At 41.5% G+C, this 25,629-nt stretch overlaps 2 protein-coding genes across 3 annotated transcripts in view; one reads left to right on the forward strand and one right to left on the reverse strand.

The window, feature by feature from the left end:
• Positions 1 to 20,946, forward strand: part of sema4f (sema domain, immunoglobulin domain (Ig), transmembrane domain (TM) and short cytoplasmic domain, (semaphorin) 4F) — a 54,149-nt gene extending 33,203 nt beyond the window's left edge. Inside the window, exons 2-15 of the mRNA XM_071477831.1 lie at positions 10,048 to 10,190; positions 10,961 to 11,020; positions 14,395 to 14,493; positions 15,314 to 15,425; positions 15,616 to 15,735; positions 15,894 to 16,048; positions 16,141 to 16,322; positions 16,698 to 16,839; positions 16,954 to 17,167; positions 17,434 to 17,543; positions 17,657 to 17,808; positions 18,561 to 18,616; positions 18,757 to 18,947; positions 19,186 to 20,946. Of these exons, the coding sequence (XP_071333932.1) occupies positions 10,048 to 10,190; positions 10,961 to 11,020; positions 14,395 to 14,493; positions 15,314 to 15,425; positions 15,616 to 15,735; positions 15,894 to 16,048; positions 16,141 to 16,322; positions 16,698 to 16,839; positions 16,954 to 17,167; positions 17,434 to 17,543; positions 17,657 to 17,808; positions 18,561 to 18,616; positions 18,757 to 18,947; positions 19,186 to 19,914 (2,465 nt within the window). The 3' untranslated portion in view covers positions 19,915 to 20,946. The remainder of the gene's footprint in view (positions 1 to 10,047; positions 10,191 to 10,960; positions 11,021 to 14,394; positions 14,494 to 15,313; positions 15,426 to 15,615; positions 15,736 to 15,893; positions 16,049 to 16,140; positions 16,323 to 16,697; positions 16,840 to 16,953; positions 17,168 to 17,433; positions 17,544 to 17,656; positions 17,809 to 18,560; positions 18,617 to 18,756; positions 18,948 to 19,185) is intronic.
• A 181-nt stretch (positions 20,947 to 21,127) lies between these two features.
• Positions 21,128 to 25,584, reverse strand: LOC139621370 (carbohydrate sulfotransferase 12-like). 2 transcript variants are annotated; one of them, XM_071477833.1, is made up of 6 exons: positions 25,172 to 25,584; positions 24,668 to 24,803; positions 23,343 to 23,515; positions 22,815 to 22,958; positions 22,381 to 22,688; positions 21,128 to 21,460 (listed from the first exon to the last, which is right to left on the reverse strand). In XM_071477833.1, exons 2-6 carry the CDS (start codon positions 24,771 to 24,773, stop codon positions 21,220 to 21,222), a joined length of 972 nt encoding a protein of 323 aa, XP_071333934.1. In that variant the 5' UTR covers positions 24,774 to 24,803; positions 25,172 to 25,584; the 3' UTR covers positions 21,128 to 21,219. The 2 variants fall into 2 exon arrangements, with proteins under 2 accessions (XP_071333934.1, XP_071333935.1); XM_071477834.1 differs by having other exon boundaries at positions 24,657 to 25,584.
• Between the last annotated feature and the right edge of the window lie 45 nt (positions 25,585 to 25,629).

The raw sequence follows: 25,629 nt of genomic DNA on the forward strand, positions 1-25,629 counted from the left end.
GTTTTGTAATGTTATCAGACATTTTTTTCTCTCTAGCCTTTAGAGGTCAATACTGTGGATATACTGAATTCATACTGTACATATTGTATCTCCATTCCACCTCTTCTCATATATGTTGAAGACCTGAAATACCTGATATCCCTTTATATTAAAATTTCATGATTGTGTAGGATATTATGCTGAGATATTAATATTATGCAACTGGATTTATTATATCTAGCAGTACAGTCTTACTGTAAGATAAAAATAACAGGATTTTGTTGACTCAGTGACTCATTCATACAGAAACTCTCTCTCTCTCTCTCTCTCTCTCTCACACACACACACACACACACACACACACACACTCACTGGGCTTTATGTACACACACCTCCAATGTGTGGACTGGTGAATGCTGCAGGCACACGGCTTCTAAACCAACACACACACACTTGCACATGCACATGCTAATCCTGCAGGGCATGGGCGAATTTAGGGCAAGCCTGATTAGTAGTGCTACTGCTTATCACCCAGAGCCAGAGAGAGAGAGAGAGAGAGAGAGAGAGAGAGAGAGAGAGGTTGGATGTGGGAGAGAAATTGGGGAAGAGCTAAGAGGTAGTGGGAGGTTGGAAACGTGGGAGAAGAGAATTGAAGATGTAGTGATGTGGATTTACACAAAGGAATTTGTTTTTCAGTGTCATCGTTTATTCATCTAAAACCATCCAAATATAAACACACACAACTGCACACAGCGACACACCTGAAGAGGAAGCAGAGAATAATAAAACGACAGAAGAAGACGAGGGGTAGCAGAGCGTTAAGTGAGGAAGTGGGCTATCAGCCACTGCAACCTTGGACCTCCTCCTCCTCCTCCTCCTCCTCCCTACATCCTTACTCTCAGTCCTTGTATCGTTTCCTTCCTGCTACTTTCTTTTCTTCCACCTACATCTCCTTCAGTCTTACCCTCTTCTCCTCTCTCAGCCTTTTTTCTTGATGCCTGGTAATCCCCCACTTCCCTCAGGACTTAAACTTTGTGTGAGCATGTGTGTGTGAAGGAGAACCTCAAAGGAGAGGCCAACAGTGTGTGTCAGGGTCACTTTGTGTTTTTGATGTCTTTACCTCTGAGTGGAGAGGAGGACGGCCAGATGTGCATTACAAAGTGGGTACCACTTTCCAATATAAAGGGTTTATGAGTTGTGAGTAATGTCTTTATTGATGCTGTAAGCCCCCCCACACACAAACGTGTGTTACACCACTTTTTTTTGATTTTGTGACATCACATCGAGGAGCTAATCTTGATCTGCTATTCAACGCACTCATGCTTGCTCCACTAAGAATTAACTTTTCAGAGAAGACAACGTGGGTTTAGCAGTAAAACTTTGCACATTGACAGATTCTCGATGAGGGGGAAGCAATAGATCTAATTTAAGAGTTTTCCATTACAAAACTGAACTTTAAAGGGGAAAAAAGATATTTGTTGAGTATTTTTATGTCTGACAATGTCTGGTGGGGAGCTTTAATAAAAAAATACTGCTTTTTATATCAGATTTTAATAAGAACAGCTTTTGTGTTGCCAGATTGTAAAAATCTTTTTGTTTTGACCTTTTAGCTCTTAAATTCACTAATGGACCAAAGTGCTTACAATTTATTAGAATTTATAAAGGCACAAAAACTTTTATTAACAGATTACTAATATTTACAATTGGATTATTACTGCATAGAAAGAACAAGAAAAAGGTTGGGACTTTTCCCAACCTTGAAACTGAAAAACTTTATAATTCAACTTAATAATAATTTCATTTGGAAGTGACATCACAAAGGGTTTCATGTTGTATCACAGCTGCTGTTGCCACTTTCATTGGTTTTTACATAAAATAAAACCTTTCCATTATCTCTACACAAGCTCTATAAGGTCCTAAAATGTTTGCATTTTAATGATGTCAATTAAAAGCCACCTCCACTGTTGTTAAACACAACACTTAAGCCCTTAATTGACTTTTAAAGGTCCTAAAACTATGTGGTTTCTCAGTATAGTCTTTTTCTTTGGAGAAATCAACTCTCACACACACACACACACACACACACACACACTCACACACATACACACACACACGCACGCACACACACACATACACGAAATGACACTTTGTTCTGAAGGGACAAGCTGGTTTTTCATTTAGACGTTCGTTTCAGGGGTGATGTTGGTTTTATATTTTATTAAAGATACCATAAAAGGCCTGACAAACTATTACACTTGACTGGATGAAATTCGCAGACACTGGCAGAGCGCTGCTGTGGCTCTAATATATTAAACTCAAAGGAAAAACAGGCTGTTAGAAGGACCTTGCTACGAGACTCTCTAATGTGTTTGTGAACTCATCTGTGAGTGAGGAGTGACCTTGTTGTTCTGTATAGTATGTTTGTCTCAGATCATCTCATATATCTGGTGTATCTACCCTATTGTTTAGCATTTAACTTTGACATTGGTGCTTCCATATAAAATTTATCTCTAATTTTCAACCTTTGCTTCTCTGATTGAAACATGATTGCTCTTACTGACAAGCTCCGATCTCTCAGTACGTGGTATCCTGTATATCCCGTCTTCAGAATAGGTGTTTATTATAAGTAAATGAACCAAACCGCAGCTGTGAACACTTCAGTGGAATTAACCATTTTCAACTGCGAGTGTGTCCATACATAAAATTGACTCACAGATGTTCTGCTTCAGCCTTTGTTGCATTCAGCTGCGTTTGTATGTGGTGACCAGCCTCTCCGTGGATGTAATGAGCATGAAGCTTTGATGCCTTTGTAAAAACTGTTTATCGACTGAAAAAAGGCTGAAATTGACCATAACCACTACAAGAGCAGGCTCGTCTTTCTCTTTTCACTCACTCCTTCTTGATCTCTGTCACACAGCTGTCCAAAGCTGGAGAAGAACATTTGGTCTAGAGGAAGATATTTTGTCTAAACAACAGATGCAGGCCGACCTATTTACATTTATTTTTGTATTTTCAATTCAAATTCTGAAACCTCATTTGAAGGCACCACCTCCTCTTTTCTCTTACTTAAACACTAGAAACAGCTCAGGGACAGGATATGCCTGAATAGCTGACGTCCGTCATCAAAGTAAAGACAATGAACCACTTAGAAACAATAAGAAGGGGTTAACAAAACCTCCCAGCCACATGCACACATGGTCAGTGTCAGTTATTTTCATTGTCTGGGTGCTGTATTTTGTTTTTATTCACATCAATCTACTGTTTATAACAAATCTCATCATTTCTGTGCAGCATGATATGAATATAATCAATTGAGGTGCATTTCATTTTCCAAACAATGTCTTCATGTTGAGTGATGAAGCCCCAGATGTGCATTAACGTAGCCATGATGGCGGTCCTTCTTCAGAACACTGGTTGTGTGCATCCTCCAAGGTTATTGCTACAAGATGCAGGTAATCCCATGAGCGAGTGGGGCAGTGCATCTGGATGTAAAGTTAGCTCAGCTGCAGAGTCTGCACAATAGACAACAACAATGGTCGAAAGTTTTTAAACCAATTTTTGATGCCACTGAACCTTTTGTCACACTGTATGTTAATATGTTTACATTGTGCAAAGTTTGAAATTTGCAGGAAAGTTATTCAGGTGTTGCCCACCTTTTACATTGATGTTCAGCCATGTTTTGAGTTTAATTCTAATGGAATATAAGTGTACGCTGTGCAGCCTGAAATACACTTATCACTTGTCATCATCAGCTTTGACCATAATTATTTTCATACGTTTGTCCTAATAAAAATCCACACTGAAGCTTTCCAGCTGTGTATAAATGACAGGAGGTTTGTCTCACTTTGGACAGTCTGCTGTAGCTCATCAGACAGTAATGCAAGCTGAAGTGTTAGCATGGAGCATGGGAGCCTGGCCACACAGTCTAATGAGACAATCTCCCAAAAGCTGGTTTATTCCTTTAACCTGTGGAGTACGTCTGCCCCCAACTGCTGCTGAACAATCTGGAGGAAACAGCAGCTGGAAAATGGCATTGAGTGGATGATAGGGCTATAAATGTGTGTTTCTGCAAAGTGTGCGACTGTGTGGATTGTGCAGCTGTGTCCTGTCTCACCACAGGAGCTCAGTGTGTGTGTGTGTGTGTGTATGTGTGTGTGTGTGTGTGTGTGTTAAGAGACTGTGGGGGCAGGAACATGTGTGTTGCTCTCTGCATCTTTTCTCCCCATCCCGTCAGTTTTGATTGACAGATTAAGAAGGGAGGTGTATAATTTATCACTTCCTGGTTGGTCCTAACCCACAATGCCCTGCAGCCAGAGACCAGGTTTGGTCCCCCAGAGCAAAAGCCAGTTTATTAAACCCTTAATGGACATGCCACACACACACACACACACACACATACACACACACACACACAGACTCTGTTGGTCTCTCTCCCTGGCTGCCTCTCAGTCATGTTTAATGTATAATGAATGAATGATTCATGGCAGGGGAGAGGATTTTGTATTTTAGGACTACTTATTCATTTATACTCACACCAGTCGCTTTTTTAAATTATACCCTCGGTGTGATTTTTATTTCAACATGTATAAGGTCGGCGGGTTTTTCCAGACACATTATTTGAATCATTTTTCAGGTGTAATTCCTCATTTCCTGGTAAATTCTGTATTTTTTTTTGTCTCAGTTACACTCAAAACACAAACTAGTTAGTCACTACTACTATATTTTAAATATTTATTTATCCAGAGAGGATGAGGAACACCCAACATTTAAATTTAAAGCTGCTGTAGTCAATATTTCTATATTAATAACTGATCAAATTGCTATGTGTAATGTGAAAGGTGTTGCAGACAAAAACAATTATCACCCGGTCCGCAGCTTTACAGTTTTGCCAATGGCACATTTAGCACCTGAAGAGCCAGATGTAAAATTCAAAACAGAGTGAATATTGGACTTGGTAGGAATGCTAATGTTTTTAATATCTTTTGGATGTGTAAATAGGCATATTTGCAACTTTATAAGGCAATAATATGTGATTGTTGTGTTTACAACTCATTGTGCTGCCCCCATGTGGCCAAAACATCAATGAATGCAGCTCTAAAACTCCTCTGCCATTCAAAAGTGAGAAATAAAAAACATAGACTGGGTCAACTTAGTGTTTTTTTCTACGATAGAGTATGTTTTAACATGGTTTGACCCTGACTGAATCATTAAATCATCTCAAGGTAATTTGTTACTCTAGGTAGCAGCTACACAGTGGAGTACCTGTAGCTATATTGACTGTACGATGGTACCATCATTTCTTCTTTATTCTATAGCACAGTGCATTTACGGTATTTAGATATCTATACACACAAATCTCGTCGCTGCTCTTTGTTGCAACATGTGTCCTTTCAGTAATGTCACCACCACACATGCACATCTGCATGTACACACATTGCATGTGCACACATGAATGGGCACGCAAACACACACAGGCGGGAGGTGATATTTGATACATGCTGAGCTGCAGGCTCCTGCTGTCAAAGAGGAGACATTTACCCAACCTGCAGAGCATCGTCTCTTCCTCTTCGACACATGCCAACTCAGATTTATTCATAAAGGGCTTCTAACAAACTGCTACGTCACGTCATCATGGAGATAAAAGGAGGTGGAAAACAAGAAACTGCATGCTCTATTTTTTTTTTCTGAGGCATGCGTCAGCCCTTTCTTTCAGCCTGGATGTGTAGGGTTAGAGGTATGTGTGCGTCTGTGTGCGAGGAGGGCAGATGGTGTAGCTCTAGGAGTCATCTCTCTACATTAGGGTGCTCAGCAGGTGGTGTCCCCATGTGCATGTGTGTGTGTATATATATATATATATATATATATGTGTGTGTGTGTGTGTGTCCAGTGTTGTATCCTACACAGCCGGCGAGGACCAGTTTACAAGGACATCTCTTCAGACCTTGCCTTTGGCCTGTGTCACTAACGCTCATGTCTGCTCTGCTGTACATGTGTATGCATGTGTGTGAATCGGTCTGGCGAGAGGAAACAGGCTGTAAGTCTCACAGTCTGAAGAAGTGATGAGTGATGGATGGATGGATGCAGATGAAGAGAAGCAACAAAAGTATGAAAAGAAGAAGAAGAGAGAACGAGAAGGAGAGGTTTCTACTTGCCTCCCTTCTCATCTCCTTCAACTCTCATTTGAAGTCAGCTTTGATTGACAGATTGAGGAAAGTATTTATTGCATTAGTTCAGGGTGGATATGTGGGAGAAGGATGCTAAACTACAATAACTTTTAATCAAGAGCAACATGGAGACACCTCACAAAAGCCCACATTATCAGTGTGAGGGAGGAGAGAACTACTTGGAATTAAACCAGTTTATCTTATTTAGCAGCAGCTTGCTGGTATTTCAACTGTATTCATATGTGTATAGTGATTCAAGTACTAGACAGTTTCTTAAACTAACAAAGAAAAGCACAAAATTAACAGAGATAAACCTGAGAGGTAGTTGTTTTTATCATAATCACCATTTATCAAGAATAATACATTGTAATTTAATTCACTTTAACTGTAAAGTCTGCTCTATATTTTTCAATTCATTATATGTAATTTTATGTTACAGTTATTTACTGTAATTTGACAGTATCTGTCTTTTTTTTAATACAGTTTTTATACAGTGTAGTTGCATTACTTTTTTGCCATTATTGTATAGTTAACAACGGAAACAATTTTGGGGCATAAAGGGAAACAAATAATTTTTTTAATTTTTATTTTATCATTGCTTCCCTACTGTAATTGAGCCCCCTTTTACCAGGCCCACCTGCTGGGAAGGCATGTTGACCTTTGTATAGTACATGTGCAAAAGCCAAGGGCGGGTGTTGCTCAGCGGTCGCACAGCGACAACATCTTCATGGATAAACCTCCTGAATCTCAGCCTGTGGAAGAATCACCATGGTCATCACTTCAGAAATGATTGTTTACAAAACCAAAGCTGATGTTCCAGCACTTTCCCATGAATAATGGGGTATTTTTTGCAGCCTTGTGACTTTTTCTTTTATATTTTGTTATAATTTTGTATAATGTAACTTGTCAATTGAATCATTTTTTGAAGTAGCAGCTTTAGTGAACCAAACTGGATTTCTCCTGTGTATCTTTACTTTAGCTCAAGTAGCTTCCCCAACACTGCACATTATATCAGTTGCTATATTGTATTTCAGGAACAATTCGACTAATGTCTGCGTATGTGTGTGTCTGCATCTGCATCTGCTTTAACACACTGCGATCTCCCTCCTCACATAGGCTGATTTTCAGGAAGTGTAAACCCTCTGTGAGCGAATCACAGCTCACTCACTGTTTGACTTGCCTGGAGGCTCTTAGCTGAGCAGATGGCTTCTTAGTGAATGAGAAATGACATTCATGTGAAGCATTATGGGAAACAGACACAGACTGGACTGGATGAGGGGGTCTGGATGGAGGTGGAGGATTGGATGGGAGGGGCGGGGGTGTGATTCAGTTGCAGGCAGATGTCAGTGTGTTGGGGTCTTTTTCCATTTCACAGAGCAGCACAGACAGGCTCTAAGTGGAAAACCATGTCCACGCCAGGTCAGTGCCATTTATCAGAACATCCTGAAATGGTTCTTTGACTCCCGTCCTCCATAACAGGAACCGAAGATGATTGCACCAGTGTGAATCTTTTAGTCGACAGCTGCTGAGGTCACGTGCCTCCAAATTCTATTTTTGACCCTCTAAGGTTTTTCCTCCAAAGATCCTGGTGAAAGCATAAATTTTGTCATTTTATCTGGTTACTATATAAGAAACATCTGCTGCTTTCGTTTCTGCTGTTGAATACACTCCCCTGTCAGCGTGTCACACCTGTACCTGCAGAATAATGCAGGGTGTGTGCATGAGCATGTGCTTTTGTTCTCTCCTCTATTGTACCTCTTTATAACTTCCCATATTATCAGTAAGTGAGAAAGGCCCATTGAGGAGAGGAATGTTGTTTGTTCCCTTGTCTAAAAGTTTGATGCACGCACATTAAGTAAAGGAGAGTGTGTGTGTGAGTGTGTTAAATATGTAATAACAAGGGCTATGTAATAACGGGGGCTATGTAATAACGGGGGCTATGTAACTGTTGACGTAAGATATGTTTCCTCTGCAAATGAGAAGATGAATTTATAACTAGCAAAACCCACCCTCACTTTCTTCAACACACTCCAGGGTTTTCTCTTTTTTTCAGGGTCTGTCTTTGTTCATAGCCTGACTTGGTCTGGTATGACCAGTAGCTTATGGCAGGTTATGTTACTTAACATAGATTCATTCATTCATTCATTCACACCTCCTTGTATGCTAGGGAGCAGTGAACTGAATCATCATTATGTCTCATCACTGACAGATAGTTTTAATATCTATTGCAATGCTATGCTTTTCATTTTCAGATCATTAGCATGATTTTGTTTGTGGATACATGTAGTTCATATATTCAGGCTCAATATTCACACACCAATTTGCAGGAAAACACTCCTGATGTGCCCTCAGCTTATCAGGTGCTTGCTGCGGTATCTGCGAGGTAACCTGATATCGGCCCAGCTGATTAATCCGTGTCGCTCTCTCTGTCAGATGTCGCTCTGTCTTCACCAGTAGTAATATCAAAAAGACTGATTCATTTGGGTGACAGCACTTACAAGTGCCCTGAGCAGCAGATCCCTGGTTGGACTCTCAGCCTGCTGGACTCTTTGATGCATGTCAATCCTCTGCTGCCCGTCCCCACATTTTCTCTCTATCTTCTCTGTCCTAGCAAAAAAAATAATTTAAACAAATATTGATTCATTTAGTTTTACAAAATAATCATTACATTCAGTGTACATTGAGGGTAGGTGATGATTATCACAATATCTGATATTCAGTTTTCGGGCTGCATAAACGTGTGTAGGCTTTGTTATTGTCATTAGTGGTGTTTCATTGATTGTACAGTGACTAATGTGTAATGATATGTAAATTAACATGGCAGCCTTTACTCATTAACATTAGTATTCAATCAGCCCCTTTATGATGGCACAGTGTGCTCCGTCCTTTGTTGTCTGTGCTGACAGTGCGTGTGTGTGTGCGTGTGTGTGTGTGTGTGAGATCGAGATGTGTTGCGGCTCAGAAACCAACAACTGGTTCCACTTTCACTGGAAATGAGACTGTCTGTGTGAATTTTCTGTTCTCTCTCTGAATATGCCCGCACCTAATTTCATGAAGGTTAGTAAAGGTTGGAGTTATAGGACTTCAAAAAAAAAAAAAAGGCTAAATCCTTCACACACACACACACACACACACACACACAGACACAGACACGCACATGCGCACACAGACATAGCCTGTGTACCTGTAAACACACACTCTCTCCCCATCATTCCAAAGAAGCTCAGTACACAGCTGTGCTCTTTCCTCCCAGCAGCTTGGACATGAACACAAACACACACACGTATATACACACACACACGCACGCACATGTTTTGTCCTGCAGTGGATAGAGTATGAGGGAGAGAGACTGAGAGAGCAAACAAGAGCTGGGACACAGTTCAAAAGCTTTTGGGATCTGGATCGTGTGATAGTTTTGAGATTAAAGAGACAAACATTACATTACATTATTATTATGTGAAAGCATAATGATTTATTTATCATATATCATGATTGTGCATAATTTATTTTATTGTACTTCTCCTCAGCAGTGAGTTGGACTCTGAATTAATATGGAGGAATAAAGATTCAAAACAAAGGCAAAGAAAAAAATATGGAAGGATGTTTAATAGAGAAAAAGAGAAAAAAGTCACAAGAACAGTGAAAAAGAATGATGAAAAAACAGACTGAAGGATTACAAGGGTTACACTCATCTCTCTCCCTCCTATTCTCATCCCTCCATCCCTCATCTCTTCTTCTCTTTCAGCCTCTTGCTGAGAACGTGGTGTTTGATTTGGGTTTTTTTCTGAGGCCGTAAAGAAATTCCTCTTGTTTCTATTTGTGATTGTTCTTGTAATTGACAGCAGCGCTAACTCGTCCTCTGAAACTTCAAATCTCACCCCTCTCTTCTTTCTTCGCTCCACAGACGTCCTGGATCCAGAGAGGTTTGGGGGCGTGACCAACTTCAGCACCTTCCTGCTGGACCGTTCATCAGGCATGCTGTTCCTGGGCGCCAGGGATGCCATACTGTCCGTGGACACCAATAATCTGGACAAACCGCCACTCGGTGTAAGAAGATTGTGTGTGTCATTTTCAAGTTTAATTATGAAGCTCCAAATTAACACTGTGAGCTCCCAGAGATGAAAAGGTTCTTAATATCACAAACTGAAAATAGGTTAATAATAAAAATATTACGTTTCAGACTGGACTTTTGAATGACATTTGTCTAATTTGCCTCCACTCATGAGATTATCACCTACCTTCTCTCCATGTTTCAATGCACTAAAAAATTTTTTTTTTGTTGTTGTCGTTTGTTTTGCTGAGGTGGAAAAGTTGATCTATAAATACACAGCGTGACACAGCAATGGAAACAGGCTAAGTGAATAGATCCTGACGTACATGATGGATTCTGTGTCCCTGAAAGATGAAAAACTGTGGGGTGTTTGCTCAACAGTAGTTGATGGAGACGGTCATGAACACAACATGAGCCTGCTGGACTGGATTCAAAATGATAAGTCATGTTGTCAGGGTCAGGAAATCAATTAGACTGACTTTAAATGTTTAAATGTTTATCTAAGTCCATTTTTTTTTTTTCACAAGAGACGGTTGAACATGTAATAGTTGGAAAAGCTCAATAAAATGAATGATGGCTAATTTTATTCATAGCTTTGGCCCATTGTCTCCCTGTCATGGCTTCCTCATTAGTGTTAGTAGCAACACTTCTGCTTCTCCTACTGTGACTGGGATGGTGCGTTAATAAGTCCAAACAGTTACTACTAATCAGCTGATGATCAAGTGACAATAATTTATTGATTATTTCTCTCTTTTTTTTGATCCAGATTACTTGGGATGTGCCGGAGGAGAAGAGAAGGTCGTGTGTGGCAAAAGGAAAGACAGAGGTAAGAGCTGTGTGTGTGTGTGTGTGTGTGTGTGTGTGTCCCTGCACTCCATAAATGGTTGTAATCGATGCAAACGCTTAATTCCTAAAGCTGTCGGAAAGGTGCAGCCAGCAGCAGTGAGTGCCTGTATGTGGAGATTTACAGTGACTCAATATTTACAGTAGCTGCCTCTTCCAATAATCCTGTTGTAATGATGCTGTACGGAAACATGCAGGAATATCCTGGAAACCACAGCAGCCACTAACATGACTGTGTTATATTTATGAGGGGGTTCACAAGCTGCTTCTGTTTTGGATCCAGTTGCAACCTGTACATTCCCTGAATTCATTAAGTGCAGAGTCTAAAATTCAGATTATTAGCTATTAGTACCTTGACTGTCAAGCTTTAGAATTTTGTCACTGATTATCAAATGACTTTTTTTCTTTCTTTTTTTTTTTTTGCTAAAATTGTGGATAGGATTCAGTCACTATAAAAATACTTTCATCTTATTTTAAATATAATTTATTGAATTCAGGCATCCTCAGACATTTCAAATGTTTGATTATATGGGCCCATATTGTGTGCTTCAGCATGCATTTGTACGTGTTTGTGTCACGACCCCTTGCTGTAAGGCATCGGATGGGAAGTTCTGGGCCTCGAGCCAAGAACTCATCAGGGGTGTGTGTGTGTGCACATGTCTACCTTTGTGTGTGTGTGTGGAGACAGAAAAAGTAAGAGAGGGTGTATGTGGAGTCACAGATGCCCAGTAACTGTCTGTGGAAAGTGATTAAATAGAGCGTACTGAACACTGAAGCTGTACACTAATTTTGCTGTGACTACTGGGCCTCAACCAAACTGCTTACAGTAAACTAACTGTAAACTAACTGTAACTGTAAACTAACACTGGAGCTTTGTTGAGAAATGTCTTACTTATTTACTGGTATTAAATATTTATCAGGCTGAAAAAGAGCTTCAGGATCAAAATGCAGAGTCTGGAGTTACTTTAAAGACCTTGTAATTCTCAAAAATGCCTGAAAATGTCTCTCAGTCCAGAGAAATGAGGTCAAATCAGAAGATAAACAAGGCCAGTGAGAGGTCAGGGTTTTAACGGAAAGCAAACGCAATTAGTTTTGACCTATTTCATACAATCATCACCAGGGATGTTTTCTGCTTTCCAGTGTAAAGGCAGGGAGAGAGGGGAAAGACTGATAAAGGCAGGAAAGAGAGAGGTTGTTTTTCTGTTGAGACGCTGATTACAAGATTGCACGTGAGTCAGAAGGATTAAGAAGAAGGAGGGCAGAGAGGGAAGGAAACAGGGAGGGGAAGAACGACAGACAGTGGAAGGCGAGGAGGGATGGGGAGCAGTGTTCGAAGAAACACAGACAGAAAGGGAGAAGAAGAGAAGGCTGAAGACAAGAGAGACGGGACAATAGACTCAACAGGAAACTACCTTGAGGCTGACTGAGGGGGACATGGTGTGTCTATGTGTGTGTGTGTGTGTGTGTGTGTGTGTGTGTGTGTGTGTGTGTGAATCATGCAAAAGCTACAGACTCAGAGGGGCAAATCAGGGCAAGTTATCAGGGTTGTACAATGGATCACTGTAATCACCAGGATGTTGCTAAACACAGGAAATCAGAGGATGTTGTAATAAAAAAAAATAAAATGATATTTCTCTGGAGTTTAATGTCATCAGTGCGTTCATCATAAAGTGGAAAAATCTTCATGGTACAGACTGGTACACAAATCGAATATCAAATATCCTGAAGCTTGTTCCTGTGACAGTAACCATTCATTCTCTCATATACTACACTGGTTTTTCTGTTTAAAGCATCAGCACTATCTACAGTATTAGCCCTTTTTACATTTTAATATAAAGTGGGGAGTTTGGATTGAAATAATGCTGATAATATTACTGTGGTGGAAAACACAGTTAATAGAAGATGGCAGCTTGTCTGTTTGAAGAGTTAAAGTTCCTCTCGAGACATTTCTAATACTCTGTTATGATTATTATTTTGTTTAACATGTTTTTTCTGGATAAAAAGTGGAAAAAAAGGAAAGCTGGGCCTGGAAGAACATCTATGCTCACTTCCTCATTGACAAATTCTGGATCAGGCCTTATTCCTTACGTGCGGAGGAGAGTGATTAGATAAAGTGCAGAGCAGGAGAGTGCGAAGCATGAGATGAAAAAAACTTCTGCCATGTCTTCACACACTTTTAATTCTCTATAATTATTCCAGAATTGCTCTCAGTAAGTAATTGTCAGTTAGCATAAAAGCTTTTAATGTTTTGGTGGCATGTCATTTAATTTCTGCTGTAAGCACTGAAGTCACAGAAGCTTTCAACTAGAGAAAAAAGAATAATTAGACCAAATTATAATGGAGAATAGAATAGAATAGAATTGAATAGAATCAAATAGAATAGAATAGAGCCATTTGATCCACCCCATGCCAGACTGTGAATGAAGCTTCTTATCATGAATGAGGTTAATATGGGCCAATGAAATAGTTAATCCAGCGCTGATCCCTTTGTTACCAGCCAGGGAAAGAGGGAGACTCTTTCTCTGTGACTCACGTGGAGCTGGACCAGTGTGGGGGGTGGCGAGTGTGCCGGTGCTGGGGGGGGGGGGGCTGATTTGGGTGACATGATCTGGGCATCAGAGAGGATCAGGTCCCTGGGGCGGGGGGGTGACTCAAGCCCGGAGCTCATCCAAGATGGCACGCAAAGACTCACACACACACAAGCTAAATAAAAACTGCATGTGTCACAGTTTCACAGTAACTGGGGAGGGAAAATGGGGGTGTTTTTCCATGACAGCTGCAGAGAGAATATAAAGGAGATAAGGAAAATAAAAAGAAAGTAGGGTTCAACAAACAGAGAGTATTATTTATGCATGAAAATGAGTAGGCGTAGGTTTCAGATTTGTATGTGTGTGAGTTAGTGAGGGTGGTCTCTGCCGATACCAGTGGGGGTCTCAAGTGTCTCTACCAGCAGTGGGGGTCTCCAATTTCCAATCAAAATCATTGATACTGCAGCTGTTCTCAGAATCCATTTTGGTTTATGGGCAAAAACAGCAGGGTTCAGGCTCTAAAACCAGATAACAGCATGAAGACCAATACTGAAGGTCATGGACAACAATAGATATGAAGATATACTGCATGGTTATCATCCAAGCTGTTTAATATTTAAAGTGGTTAAATCTCAATTTAAATTCAGCATACAGTTCTACAGTTTAATGACTGTATATTTAATAATGTCTCAGGTTTTTATAATTCTATTCCTTCACATCCATGCAAAATGCATTAAAGTGAGACATATAAACAATATAATACTAATGTCAGACGTCCGACCTGGATGCGAGTTTGTCTTTATTTCTGGGTGTTTGTGTCCCCCTGCAGGTCGACTGCCACAACTACATCCGCCTGCTGAAGTTTTTGGAAAAGGGACGCATCTATGTGTGTGGCACCTACGCCTTCGACCCACAGTGTGCCTTCCTGGTTAGTTTGTGTGTGTGTGTGTGTGTGTGTGAGAGAGAGGCCATCGTCCTGTTTGTGTGTGTGAATTCATTTTTGGCTGAGATATTTTGGGGCAGATCTGTGCCTGAGGATCTTAGGATCTGTCACACCACAGCACACACACACACACACACACACGCACACACACACACAGGCACACACACAGCTGCAGCACACTATCATTTCAAAGTGGTGTGTGTTTACTTGCATGCGTGTCCCTGTACATGTGTATCTTGTGCCTACAGTATGTGCATTAGGAGCTGCAGATAAATCTCTGTGACAGGTTCCCACAGCCATTCACACCCAAGGCCTACATCAAAGGGACAGGCAGAAGAGCACACACACACACACACACACACACACACACACACACACACACACACACACACACACACACACACACACTGACACTCACAGGCATGTTGTTATCCTCCCACTGCAGCATATTTATTCACATTTAAACTTTTAAAGTCTTTCTCAGACTTCAGAGACTTCACACTTTTCTCAGTAATTATAAGACAAATGTCAGGTGCCACTCAACCAATAAAAGCTTTTAGATGTTTTGTTGCCAGTGGCATTTTCCAGCAGACGCTCTAAATCTAGATTAAAGTCAGAGGCTTTTATCAGAAAACATCATAATTGGAGTCATTTGTAATGTCATTTTAAGCAGCACAGCTGGCCAAAAGGCATCCTGTAAATTTAGTTTTTCACTGTAATTCATCTAGAAAATTAGTAATCTTCATAACAGCTGTTATATATTTGTAGCTCTAAATTCTCCTTCTCTTTCCCTGCTGTTCTGAAGGAGCTCTCCACCTTCACGCTGACGAAAGCTGAGGATGGAGGAGTGAAGATGGAGACAGGGAAGGGCAAGTGTCCCTTTGAGCCCAGTCAACACTACACAGCTGTTATGGCAGGTAGGCGCCATGATTGGTTGTTTGTTGCTTGGTCAATGAATGTGTCAGTCTGATCTAAAGTGTTAGTTGCAGATTGTTATTATATTTCAACAAGTGCTATTTAGATATAATTTACTTCATGCGCTCTTTCTTTCTCTGCTGCTTCTTTTTCTTGTGTTGTGTGTTTGTGTGTGTGTGTGTGTGTGTCTAGGTGGTACCCTGTACACAGCAGCCACCAGTAACTTCCTGGGAACGCTGTTCGACATCTCCCGGGCAACAGGCCCTGAGCAGGAGCGCATCCGAACTGAACGATCCATCAACTGGCTCAGTGGTGAGACACACATGCACACAGTCACGCACACCATATCCACACATGCTGACACTTCAGCACGGACACACTTTCCCTTGGCATTTCCTTCATCATACTTTCCCACAGGAATAACAGTTGTTTATGTGTGTGTGTGTGTCTGTGTGTGTCTTTTTTTTTAGACCCGGAGTTTGTGAGCTCAGCCTTCATAGAGCAGTCTGCCAGTAGCAACCCGGCAGGGGATGATGACAAAATTTACTTCTTCTTCACTGAGGTGGCCAAAGAGTACGACCTCTACACCAAAGTCAAGGTCCCCAGGGTAGCACGAGTCTGCAAGGTAACCCAGCATCCTGACGGAATGATTGATTGATTGATTATTAACCTCGACTGAATCCCCACTGGGCTTATCTTTCTCCCCCGTCTGCTCAGTCCGACGTGGGAGGGATGAAGACTCTGCAGAGACGCTGGACCACCTTCCTCAAGGCCCAGCTAGTGTGTGAGGACAAACCCAGCAGTCAGCGCTACAACATCCTGACTGATGTTTTCACCGTGCAACACACACAAGGAGACCCCAGCAGCACACACTTCTACGGACTCTTCACCTCCCAGTGGTAAGCTGAGGAACAAGCAGGCTGGAAGTGCAAACCAGAGCCAACAGGAATATTAACAGTTTAGTATGTTGTTATTATATCATCACTATTCTAGCCATAAAATGAGAGGGATTGATATGGGAGCGTGGGTGCCTAACACATAACAGTAACAGCACAGTAGAAACCTCCTGATAACAAGGCGGAGCGAGGCTAGCTGTTTCCCCCTGTTCCCACTCTTTGTGCTAAGCTGAGCTAACTGCCCGTTGGCTTGTCTCTACCGATATTCTTGTGTCAAACCAGTCCTTTAATATTGAACATCTTCAGAAATGAACTCCTAATCTTGCCTTTTCCCCTTTTCTCCATCTAAATGTGAACCATTCCTTTTCTTTTTCACAGGGAACACGAGGAGTTATCAGCAGTGTGTGTTTTCAGTCTGTCTGACATCAACAAAGTGATGGACGGTCCCTTTAAAGAGCTGAAAAAGACCTGCGAGAACTGGATCAACCCTGAACCCGTCCCCACACCACGGCCTGGCCAGGTACTAAACTGTACCTGTTTCTCCTCCTTCACCACCTCCTGTATACACAATGCCTTATGTTGCATTCTACGGTACCAACATAAATACTTTTTTCTCCTTCCATCCACACTTCAGTGTTTGAACAATGCATTAAAGGCTGAAGGATTCGAGTCATCCCTGAAACTCCCGGACAAGGTACTGACGTTCGTGAGGGACCACCCTCTGATGGAGAACAGTGTTACTGCAGCGCCCCTGCTGGTCCGCAAGGGAATCAGATACACCAAGCTGGCTGTGACCCAGACAGGCAGTGGAGTGGAGCCAGCAGGAGCAGTGCTGCACCTCGGAACAGGTGAGAAGAGAGGACGTAGAAGGATATGGACGACATAATATGTCAAAAGATAAACTGAAACTGACAGATAAAGCTCGAGTTTATGCAGATGACTGTTGCGATGTCTTCCCGAACATTGGAAATCAATCAAAATTGTGCAACCTTCCTCAAATTGTGTAAATAGACTTTGATTTTAATATGAAAAAAACTACATTATATACAACAAAAATAAAGAGGTAAGAGATAAAGATGAGGTTTTGCTCACCATGTGTTTGTGTGCGTTGCAGACCGTGGGGAGCTCCACCAGGTGGAGGTAGTCGGCCAGAACGCCACCTTACTGAAAGAGATTCCTCTGTTCACCTCACAAGAGCCTGTTAACAATATCGTACTACACAAGGTAGAGCTCATGGATCCCACACACACACACTTCACACACACAGTCATGCATATATTCATCTGCGGTGCCGTTTTTTTGCTCAGTGATTCTGTAATGGTTCCTTGTGTTTGCAGGGCCAGGCTCTGGTGGGCAGCCCACTGAGTCTGGCTCGTGTCCAGGCTGAAGGCTGCGCTCTGTATCCCAACTGTGAGGTGTGCGCCAGAGCCAGAGGACTGGGCTGTGTGTGGAACAAAGACGAAAAAGCCTGCAGGAGCACCACAGCAAAGTGAGTACTACAGGAATATCACAGAGACCTGGAAGACTTCCAGCAATGGAAATCAAAGGCAGACAGCAGCTGTATTAGGTTAGAAAAGCTTAGTATTGTAAGTATAACTGACCCATGTTTCTTAACAGTATATTAATAATCCCTGTGTGTATTGTCTTTCAGTAAAATAAACACTTTAATTAATTTTAATGCATTTTCAATTAAGTATTTATTCCATAAACTGAGAAAAAAATAGCTGCTAATAAAAGTTAGCAGGACCATAGTCTTAAAATTATTTAGTGTAACCACAAAAAAAATGATTATGAAAAAAAAGATTGCATTGCACCTAATACACTATCAATATATTAATGGATTATTTGAGGAGATATAAGGAGTATAATATTAATGTAAATGTTGATGTGATTTTTTTCTCTTCCTCTCCTTTATTTTTTATTAATTTATTTATCTTCCCAAATTACTCATTTAATCAGCTAAAGTATGTATGTATATGTATGTATGTGTATGTATATTTTGTTGGGATGGAGTTGGGGGATATATGCTGTATCAGATCATGGAGTTTTTATTTATTTCTGTTCTTCTGTGAGAAATAAAAAGAATACAATTTAAAAGAATACAATTTAACAAATAAAGACTATTTAAAGAATTTAAATATTGAGAAGATATTTAGAAAAGCAGGCACCAAGGAAAACTCTGTTCCTGCTAAACTTTTAAATTAAAAGTGTGACAGCATTTTGTGTGTGTGTCTTTTCCAGGCCCGGTCCAGGTGATACGGTAGACGATGCCTTGAGGAAATGTGATATGAAGGATGGTAAGTGTGAGGTCACACGCTTTGTAAATGTTGCGTTCTGCACTGATTTCAAACCTGTTACCTGAAATAACTTCCAAGTCTGTTTCTCGGCCTCCTGTTATTCACCTCTCTGCTGTCTCCCTGCTTGCTCTCTCCTCCAGAGCGTTGCCACCCATCCCCCAGGGAGCTGCAAGTTCCTATGGGTCTGCGCCTCCTGTTGCCATGTGTCCAGCTGTCTCCCAGGCCCTGCAGCTGGGAGCATCCTCCCCACAGACACACCAGGCAGCACCACTCTGACCTGGAGGTGACTGTCACCGAGGAGAGCCTGGGAAAATACATCTGCACATGCCAGGTACTCAGGCATAACTACTACTACTACCACTACCTGCAGTGTTTTTGTCCTACTAATTTAGTTCTGTTTTATTTCATTTATAACTATATGATGGTATTGTAAACTGTCCGCTGCATATTGACAAAAAAGGCCTGAATTTACTTTCAATCCACAGTAAGGTCATCTAACAGTAAAATATAGTGAACTCAAACAGCTCAAATGACTCTCTTTTCTTTTCTATTACATCTCTGTATTCCAGGAGGTGGGACTAGGTAACAGAGACCCCGCCCCCTGCCGCAGAGCAGTCTATCACCTGACAGTAGAAGGCCCCAGTGCCGGAGGGACAGCAGCGACAGCTGGAAGTCGTCACATCCTGGCCATCTACATCCTTTTCTTCATTTGTGGTTTAGTGTTTGGTGTATTTCTCCTGTACTTCATATCCCGGCGGCGTGGCATCACCCACCAGGGCCACCACCTGCCAGATAATTCGCTGTCATCAGAGAAGGGGCGGGACTTACTGGGCTCCTCTGCCACTCCGCAGTCCCCTAGCAGCGCCAGCTTGCTGTCTGAGGGATTCAGGCTGACAGAAAAACGAAATGGGACAGCAACCTCAACCACAGCAACTACCCTCCTCAGCAACCAGGGTAATGGTGGTCACTATGGTAACAGCTACAGCGGCACCCTGATCCAAAGCAACCCAAGTAATGGCCATGGGAATTCCTTGTATGCCAACTGCAACACAAGTAGCAGCGGGCTGAAGTTTGGCTCCGAAATTTTAGCTGCAGACATGTTGGACGGAAGGACAGGGGAGAAGGAGAGAGTGAGGCCCGAGGGGGGAGAGAGGGAGTCAGGGGAGGGGAACGAGGTGGATGAAGGGCTGGGGGATGGGCTAGCAGATGGAATAAAAGGACTAGAGGAGGAGCTTGCAAGCTTTCCCATGTTTAAATCACCAGCACCACTGGCTAAGTGTGAAGAAAGCTCAATATGACAAGGTGATATAAATGTACCCATGAATGCACCATAATGCATCCTCCACATAAACTGAACACTGCTGGGGGAAATGCAAAATGGCTACTGCCAAATGCCTTTGAACAGCAGCTGTGATATGAAGAGAGACCACAGAGATGTGAGAGAAATATATGATAAGTTTATGTCAAGTATGTGAGAGAGACGTCTTATGTATGAAGAGAACTGTCACTGACAGTGTTGGGATAAACTACTTATTGTGAGTCACTCAGGATGAGAGCCACAGCTAAATAAATGCATCAGATGTAAATAAAAGTGTAAATATAAGTAGTCTGAAGCTGACTGTGGACATGAAAGCGAACACGATGCTGCGCAATTCAAATGTCAACGAAAGATGAAATGAATGAAAAAAGCCATATTGTCTTTCCCCTTGACTTGTGTTGTTGTTTTGCTCTCATTCTCTTCTCGTAATGGCACTGCAAAAGACAAGTGCACTTTGAATCTTTCAGCACCTCTCTCTGTCTCTCTGTATTTATATTTCTCTCTCTGACACAACACTCAAATCCCAGACCTTCATGGGACCGAAGGCACCAAAGGACTGCTGAGCCAGAGACTTCCCAGTCCTGGGCTTCAAACAGAGAGATGTCACTGTCAGACTAAAGAACCGTAACTTCAGTGACCTACAGTGACCATGATGGGGCTGTTCCTGCCTGCACCGCCACAGAGGTCACGAGGATGATAGGTTCGAGGTCACCTATCAGATTAGTGGCAGCGTGGAAAACTGACGGTGCACTGCAAGACACTGACAGCTGCCCAGATGTGTCACTGATTTTCAAAAGGATGTGGAATTCATTTGCAGGACGGACCTGAACCAGACACAAACCACCGTCACCTTGTTTTGTGAGTGTGGGTGTCGACATAAAAATGTTTTTGTCATGTTGTTTTGTAATAAAGCCTAAAAAAGTTGCTGTTAACCTGGCATCACTGTTCCCATACTGTGAGGTGAAAGTCAGAGAATTCTGCGCTCACTGTTCAGCATTAAATCTAAATTATGGCTGTTTGTCATTTATTTCCTGCTTTTAGCCAAGTATGTTCACAAACAAGTGACCTCCATCAGCCTAACACTGAGGGTAATAAATAACATATCTCGCTACATATTCATGAGACGGATGATTTGGAGTTCAGTGGTGTAGTGTAGAAAAGCCAGACATACAAAAGCAACAGCACACACAGAGTCAAAATGTAACCATAGTTATAATTAAAACCCACATGGCTCAAAGGTAAATGCAGTGGTTTCTATGTTTACAGAGGAGTGAATGACTTCATCTCATCCATCAAGCAGTTCATGTGGCCTTCGGTAGCCAAACAGCCTGAAGTCCCCCTCATAGAGCTTGTACAGCTTCCTCCGGTCCTCGAGGGGCACTGTTCTGAACCAGTCCGACACAAACCTAAGTATAGTCATGTTTTCATAGGACGGGGGGAACTTAATGTCGTCCTGCAGCTTTAAGATCGTCAGCAGCTGTTCAGCATCCTCCTGAAGAGTCTCCTGATGACCAACAAAATCATACCTGAGAGGAAAAACAAGCAATTATGTGATTTATTAAAAATGAATTCATTAGTAAGAAGAGAATGTTTAAAGGGGTGTTCCAACAATTTCACACATCAAGATCTATTTACTCATCATGAGAAGTACTGTTTGGTTTGTCAAACCAGTGTTACAATCAATGGCTTTCATTGTCTGGAGGGAGCTTTGGAAAGTCTGGTAAAATTACCCTGACGATGTCGTAAGAATTGAAGTTTGTCTAGCAAAGTTTCACGAGCAGGGCCACACCTCAACTACACCTCTTCCAGCAATCTCAGAAATACCAATGTAACCCTCTGCACACCACCACCTGTTTTTCTGGTTTCCTCTGCTTCCCTTTCTCGTTGGACGCTGAGGGGGTTCACCTCACCTCCCAACACCACATCCAAAAATCAAGAAGGAAACCACAACAGCAACCTTCATCAATCCTTTCAATAAATGATTCAAACATACCCTGTTGACACATGCAGTCTATGGACCTGGCTAGTGAATATGTAACAAAGAGATGTGATTGCATTGCATAGTGGGAATTGCAGGATCCAGGGTTCTGAACTAAAAGTCAGAATGTCTCAGTCATTCTTTTTAAAATGTGTCTCTCATAAGTCCCCCGACTTTATAAACTCAATTACAGTTGTACACCTTTAAAATGCTATGTGGACTGACACAACATGAAAAGAAAAACTATGTTAAACAAGCTTTCAGTGCAGTCAGTTCAGGGAACACATTTCTAAACATTAAATCAACTTTAATGATTAATACAGAAAGAATGAAGACCCTGGCCCTGAGACAGAAGAGAGAACAGAACAGAAAAGCTGAGGTTATGAAAGAATTTTTCTTTCCACATTTTCCTCTATACTGTTATAGTACATGTTCACTGAGGACATGACCTTTCAAAAATGGCCTTACTCTATGAGGCAGGGGTGGCACAAGCGGTGCATCTGTCTCCAGTGTGGTTCAAGTGGCTGTTCCTTCTCTGTCAGTGGGTCCAGCAGGTACTGAATAAAGTTGTAAAATGACAGGTGCATGCCTGACGCAAACGCTTCCTCTACGGTTTCTGGTGGATCAGGCTGGTTGCCATAGAGACGCAGAATATCCCGGGCATAGTTTTGGTAGTAGTAGTTATTGGACCGCAGGAATTTGTCTCGGAAGGCGGAGATGAGACGGACAAATGGGTCTCGGACAAACAAGAACTTGGTGTAGTGCTTCAGCTTTGCCTGTAGTCAACAAACAAGTATACTGTACATTAGTCATCTGTCACACTAACCCTATTGTAATTAAATCAACTACTGGGTGTGGTTTGTAACTGTAAGGACACTTCTGAGGTCATTGTACCGACTGACCTTCATCTCTGTTCTTGGGAAGCTGTTCAGAAGAGTGAGCTTTTTGGGGACGTGGACCAAGTCAGCTGATATGGACATGGGGTCATGATACGGCTCGCTCCAGTTCAGGACGAACATAACCCTCTTCCAGTTGGTACATGCCACCTGTAGACGAGAACAGGACCAAGAGTCTACAGCCATGCTAGTGGCTCTGTGAGGCTGTACTCAGGCGCAGCTGTGCATGAAGCTAATTGCTAATGTCAACATGCTAATGTCCCCACAATGGCAATGCTAACTCGATGAGCATTGACCATGCTCACCATCTTAGTGCAGTGTGTTACAACTAAACACAAAGAACAGAAGAGAGGCTGATAATGTTCATGTTTAACCTGATGGTGGCACTGTGAGGATCTTTGGATACTGTAGCACAGATTATTGATTGGTATATGATTGGTTCTAATACTAATGTTCAGTGAAAGAATATGTTCAAAAAGACTAAACCAAGCATATTATTAAAAAGTCGTGAAGTGTCGTGTGTGTCTACATCACCTTGGGAATGTAACAGTAGATGAGGCCGTGAGTGTCATCCACAATGAGGTTATTCAGATCTTTGTTACTCAGGTCTTCTAAACTGTGCTTCCCCTCAGAAAAGGCCTCTTTGTCACCCTCACAGATATCTTTTATCAGCTGCTTTCTCACTTCCTGCAGATGTTGCATCCTCTCTGAAGAATAACGAAAAATATATGTTTTAACTATCTAAAACTATTAGTGTTAAATTCATTCTGCTTTAGGATATCTTTTCTCCCAAGTAGCAACAGTCAAAGGCCACACCTCTGTCTTTTTCAAAGCCCCACTCAGGTAAAGAAATAATCTGTGTGACATTAAATGTAATCCATAATAATCCAAAAGTAATCAGTGGTGAGGTTGCAGATCCATCATCTACTGATCCATTTATCAATTCCACAACAAGACAAACAATGAATCTAATAGTTTAAATCCACTATTAAGCAGGAGCAGGATATGCAGCAGGATTTACACACACACACACTCACACACACACACACACACACACACACACACACACACACACACACAAATACTTGTACTTCCATCTTTGTGAGGACACTCATTGACATAATGCATTCTCTAGCCCCTTACCCTAACCTTAACCATCACAACTGAGTGCCTAACCCTAACCTTAACCTAAACCTAAACCTAAACCTAAACCTAAACCTAAACCTAATTCTAACCATAACTCTAAAACCAAGTGTTAACCCTCAAAATGTGATTTTAAGGTGTCTCAAAAAGTGAGGACCGGCCAAAATGTCCTCACTTTCCCAAAATGTCCTCACTGTGTTAGTAAAATACTTTTTTTGGTCCTTACTATGTAGCAAGTACAAGTACACACACACACACACACACACACTGTTTGACCTTACCCATATGTTTGGCTGGGATGAGCCTAAGGGTTAAATGCATTAAGTCCTTTCATTCAGTTCCCAGTTAGAGCCGACTCCACACAATAACACACAAACAGTCCCCTTAACACAACACTGTCAGTTCAATAGACGTAGACCTTCATTCAATGCGCTTAAATTGATGCAGGCATTGTTGAAACAGCCAAAGGCCAAACCTTTGTAAAAATAATAAATTGCATTACGTTAAATGTAATCCATGATAATCCAAAAGTAATCAGAGGTGAGGTTGTAGGGCCATTATCAAAAACCCTTTATTCATACCACATTCTTTTCACTGGCAGTGGAGCACAAAATACAAACGAGACACATAATGAATCAAATAATGTGAGCATTATCAGCAAGAACAGTAAGGAATTTGCACACACACACACACACACATACTCACACATATTGTACCTCTCTTTTCTTGTGACGTGTCCCATGGGTCAAAGGACAGCATGATGAGAAACAAGGACCCAAGAAATCCAAGGGGCAGCAGGATTCCTCTACACGCTGCTGCCATGACAGCCGGAGTTCAGTGTGTCTGCCTGCACTAATGAACCAGAAACAATGAAGGTTTACTGACTAAAAAAACATTAAGGACACTGTGATTAAAGGTAAACTTTTGCTTATACAGTAGCAGTCACAAAAGATACAGATGAAAACTGTATAGAAACTGTATTGTAAAACATATTATTTTCTACTGGTTCTTAATAACATTGTGACTGAGTATGATTCCAAAATCCACGTAAAGAAACAGAAGCTGAGGTCACATGCATTTTTTTCAGTGCTCCTCAAACTAAATATAACTAACTCAAATCAAACCAAATCTATTAGTAGTGAAACATTATTTGGATGCTCCTGTGCAGTAGTTTTGCTGCAACTTAAATATCACAAATAATCAATCATCCCATCACTCACCTTGTTCCAAAGTTCTCAGATAGATGATCTGACCAAATCACTGATCAGTACCTCACTCTACAGAAACATGTCTTGATACTGTTTGCATCCTGCTGAGATCTTTACTTTTAGGATTATTAACAAAACAAATATGAGCAGATCAGTGGAGAGGTGCAGCAGCCAATAAGCACTCTGCATCATCCTCATCCAGGCCGTACTGTTCAGCCACACCTTCTTACTCAGTGAGTGACACAGTCCACATCGCTCTGTGTCCTGAGGGTGTTATGGCTCCAATAGTTCCCCAACCCCCAGGGCGGTTCACAGTCCCATTTCTAGACAGCAAAAGGATGGTTTGTCATGAAATTTAGACAATCAGTATAGTCATTGTTTTCCACATGTGGGATCCCACTGACTTTGGAGATTCCATGACTTTTCCTTGAGCCCCAACATTAGCAAGACTAATTTTCAAAACAGCGCTT

Source organism: Trachinotus anak, unplaced genomic scaffold (genome assembly GCF_046630095.1).
Source record: "Trachinotus anak isolate AG129_WGS33_773 ecotype Australia unplaced genomic scaffold, CSIRO_AGI_Tana_v1 ptg000005l, whole genome shotgun sequence".
NCBI lineage: Eukaryota > Metazoa > Chordata > Actinopteri > Carangiformes > Carangidae > Trachinotus > Trachinotus anak.

What these genes read in the sequence shown, in the direction of transcription:
- LOC139621370 (XM_071477833.1), bottom strand. Translation starts at nt 24,773, where the DNA reads ATGGCAGCAGCGTGTAGAGGAATCCTGCTGCCCCTTGGATTTCTTGGG. An exon ending in CACGTCACAAGAAAAGAGAG is followed by an intron (nt 23,516 to 24,667) that starts GTACAATATGTG and finishes GTTATTCTTCAG; the next exon opens with AGAGGATGCAACATCTGCAG. An exon ending in TGCCACCCCTGCCTCATAGA is followed by an intron (nt 21,461 to 22,380) that starts GTAAGGCCATTT and finishes TTTTCCTCTCAG; the next exon opens with GTATGATTTTGTTGGTCATC.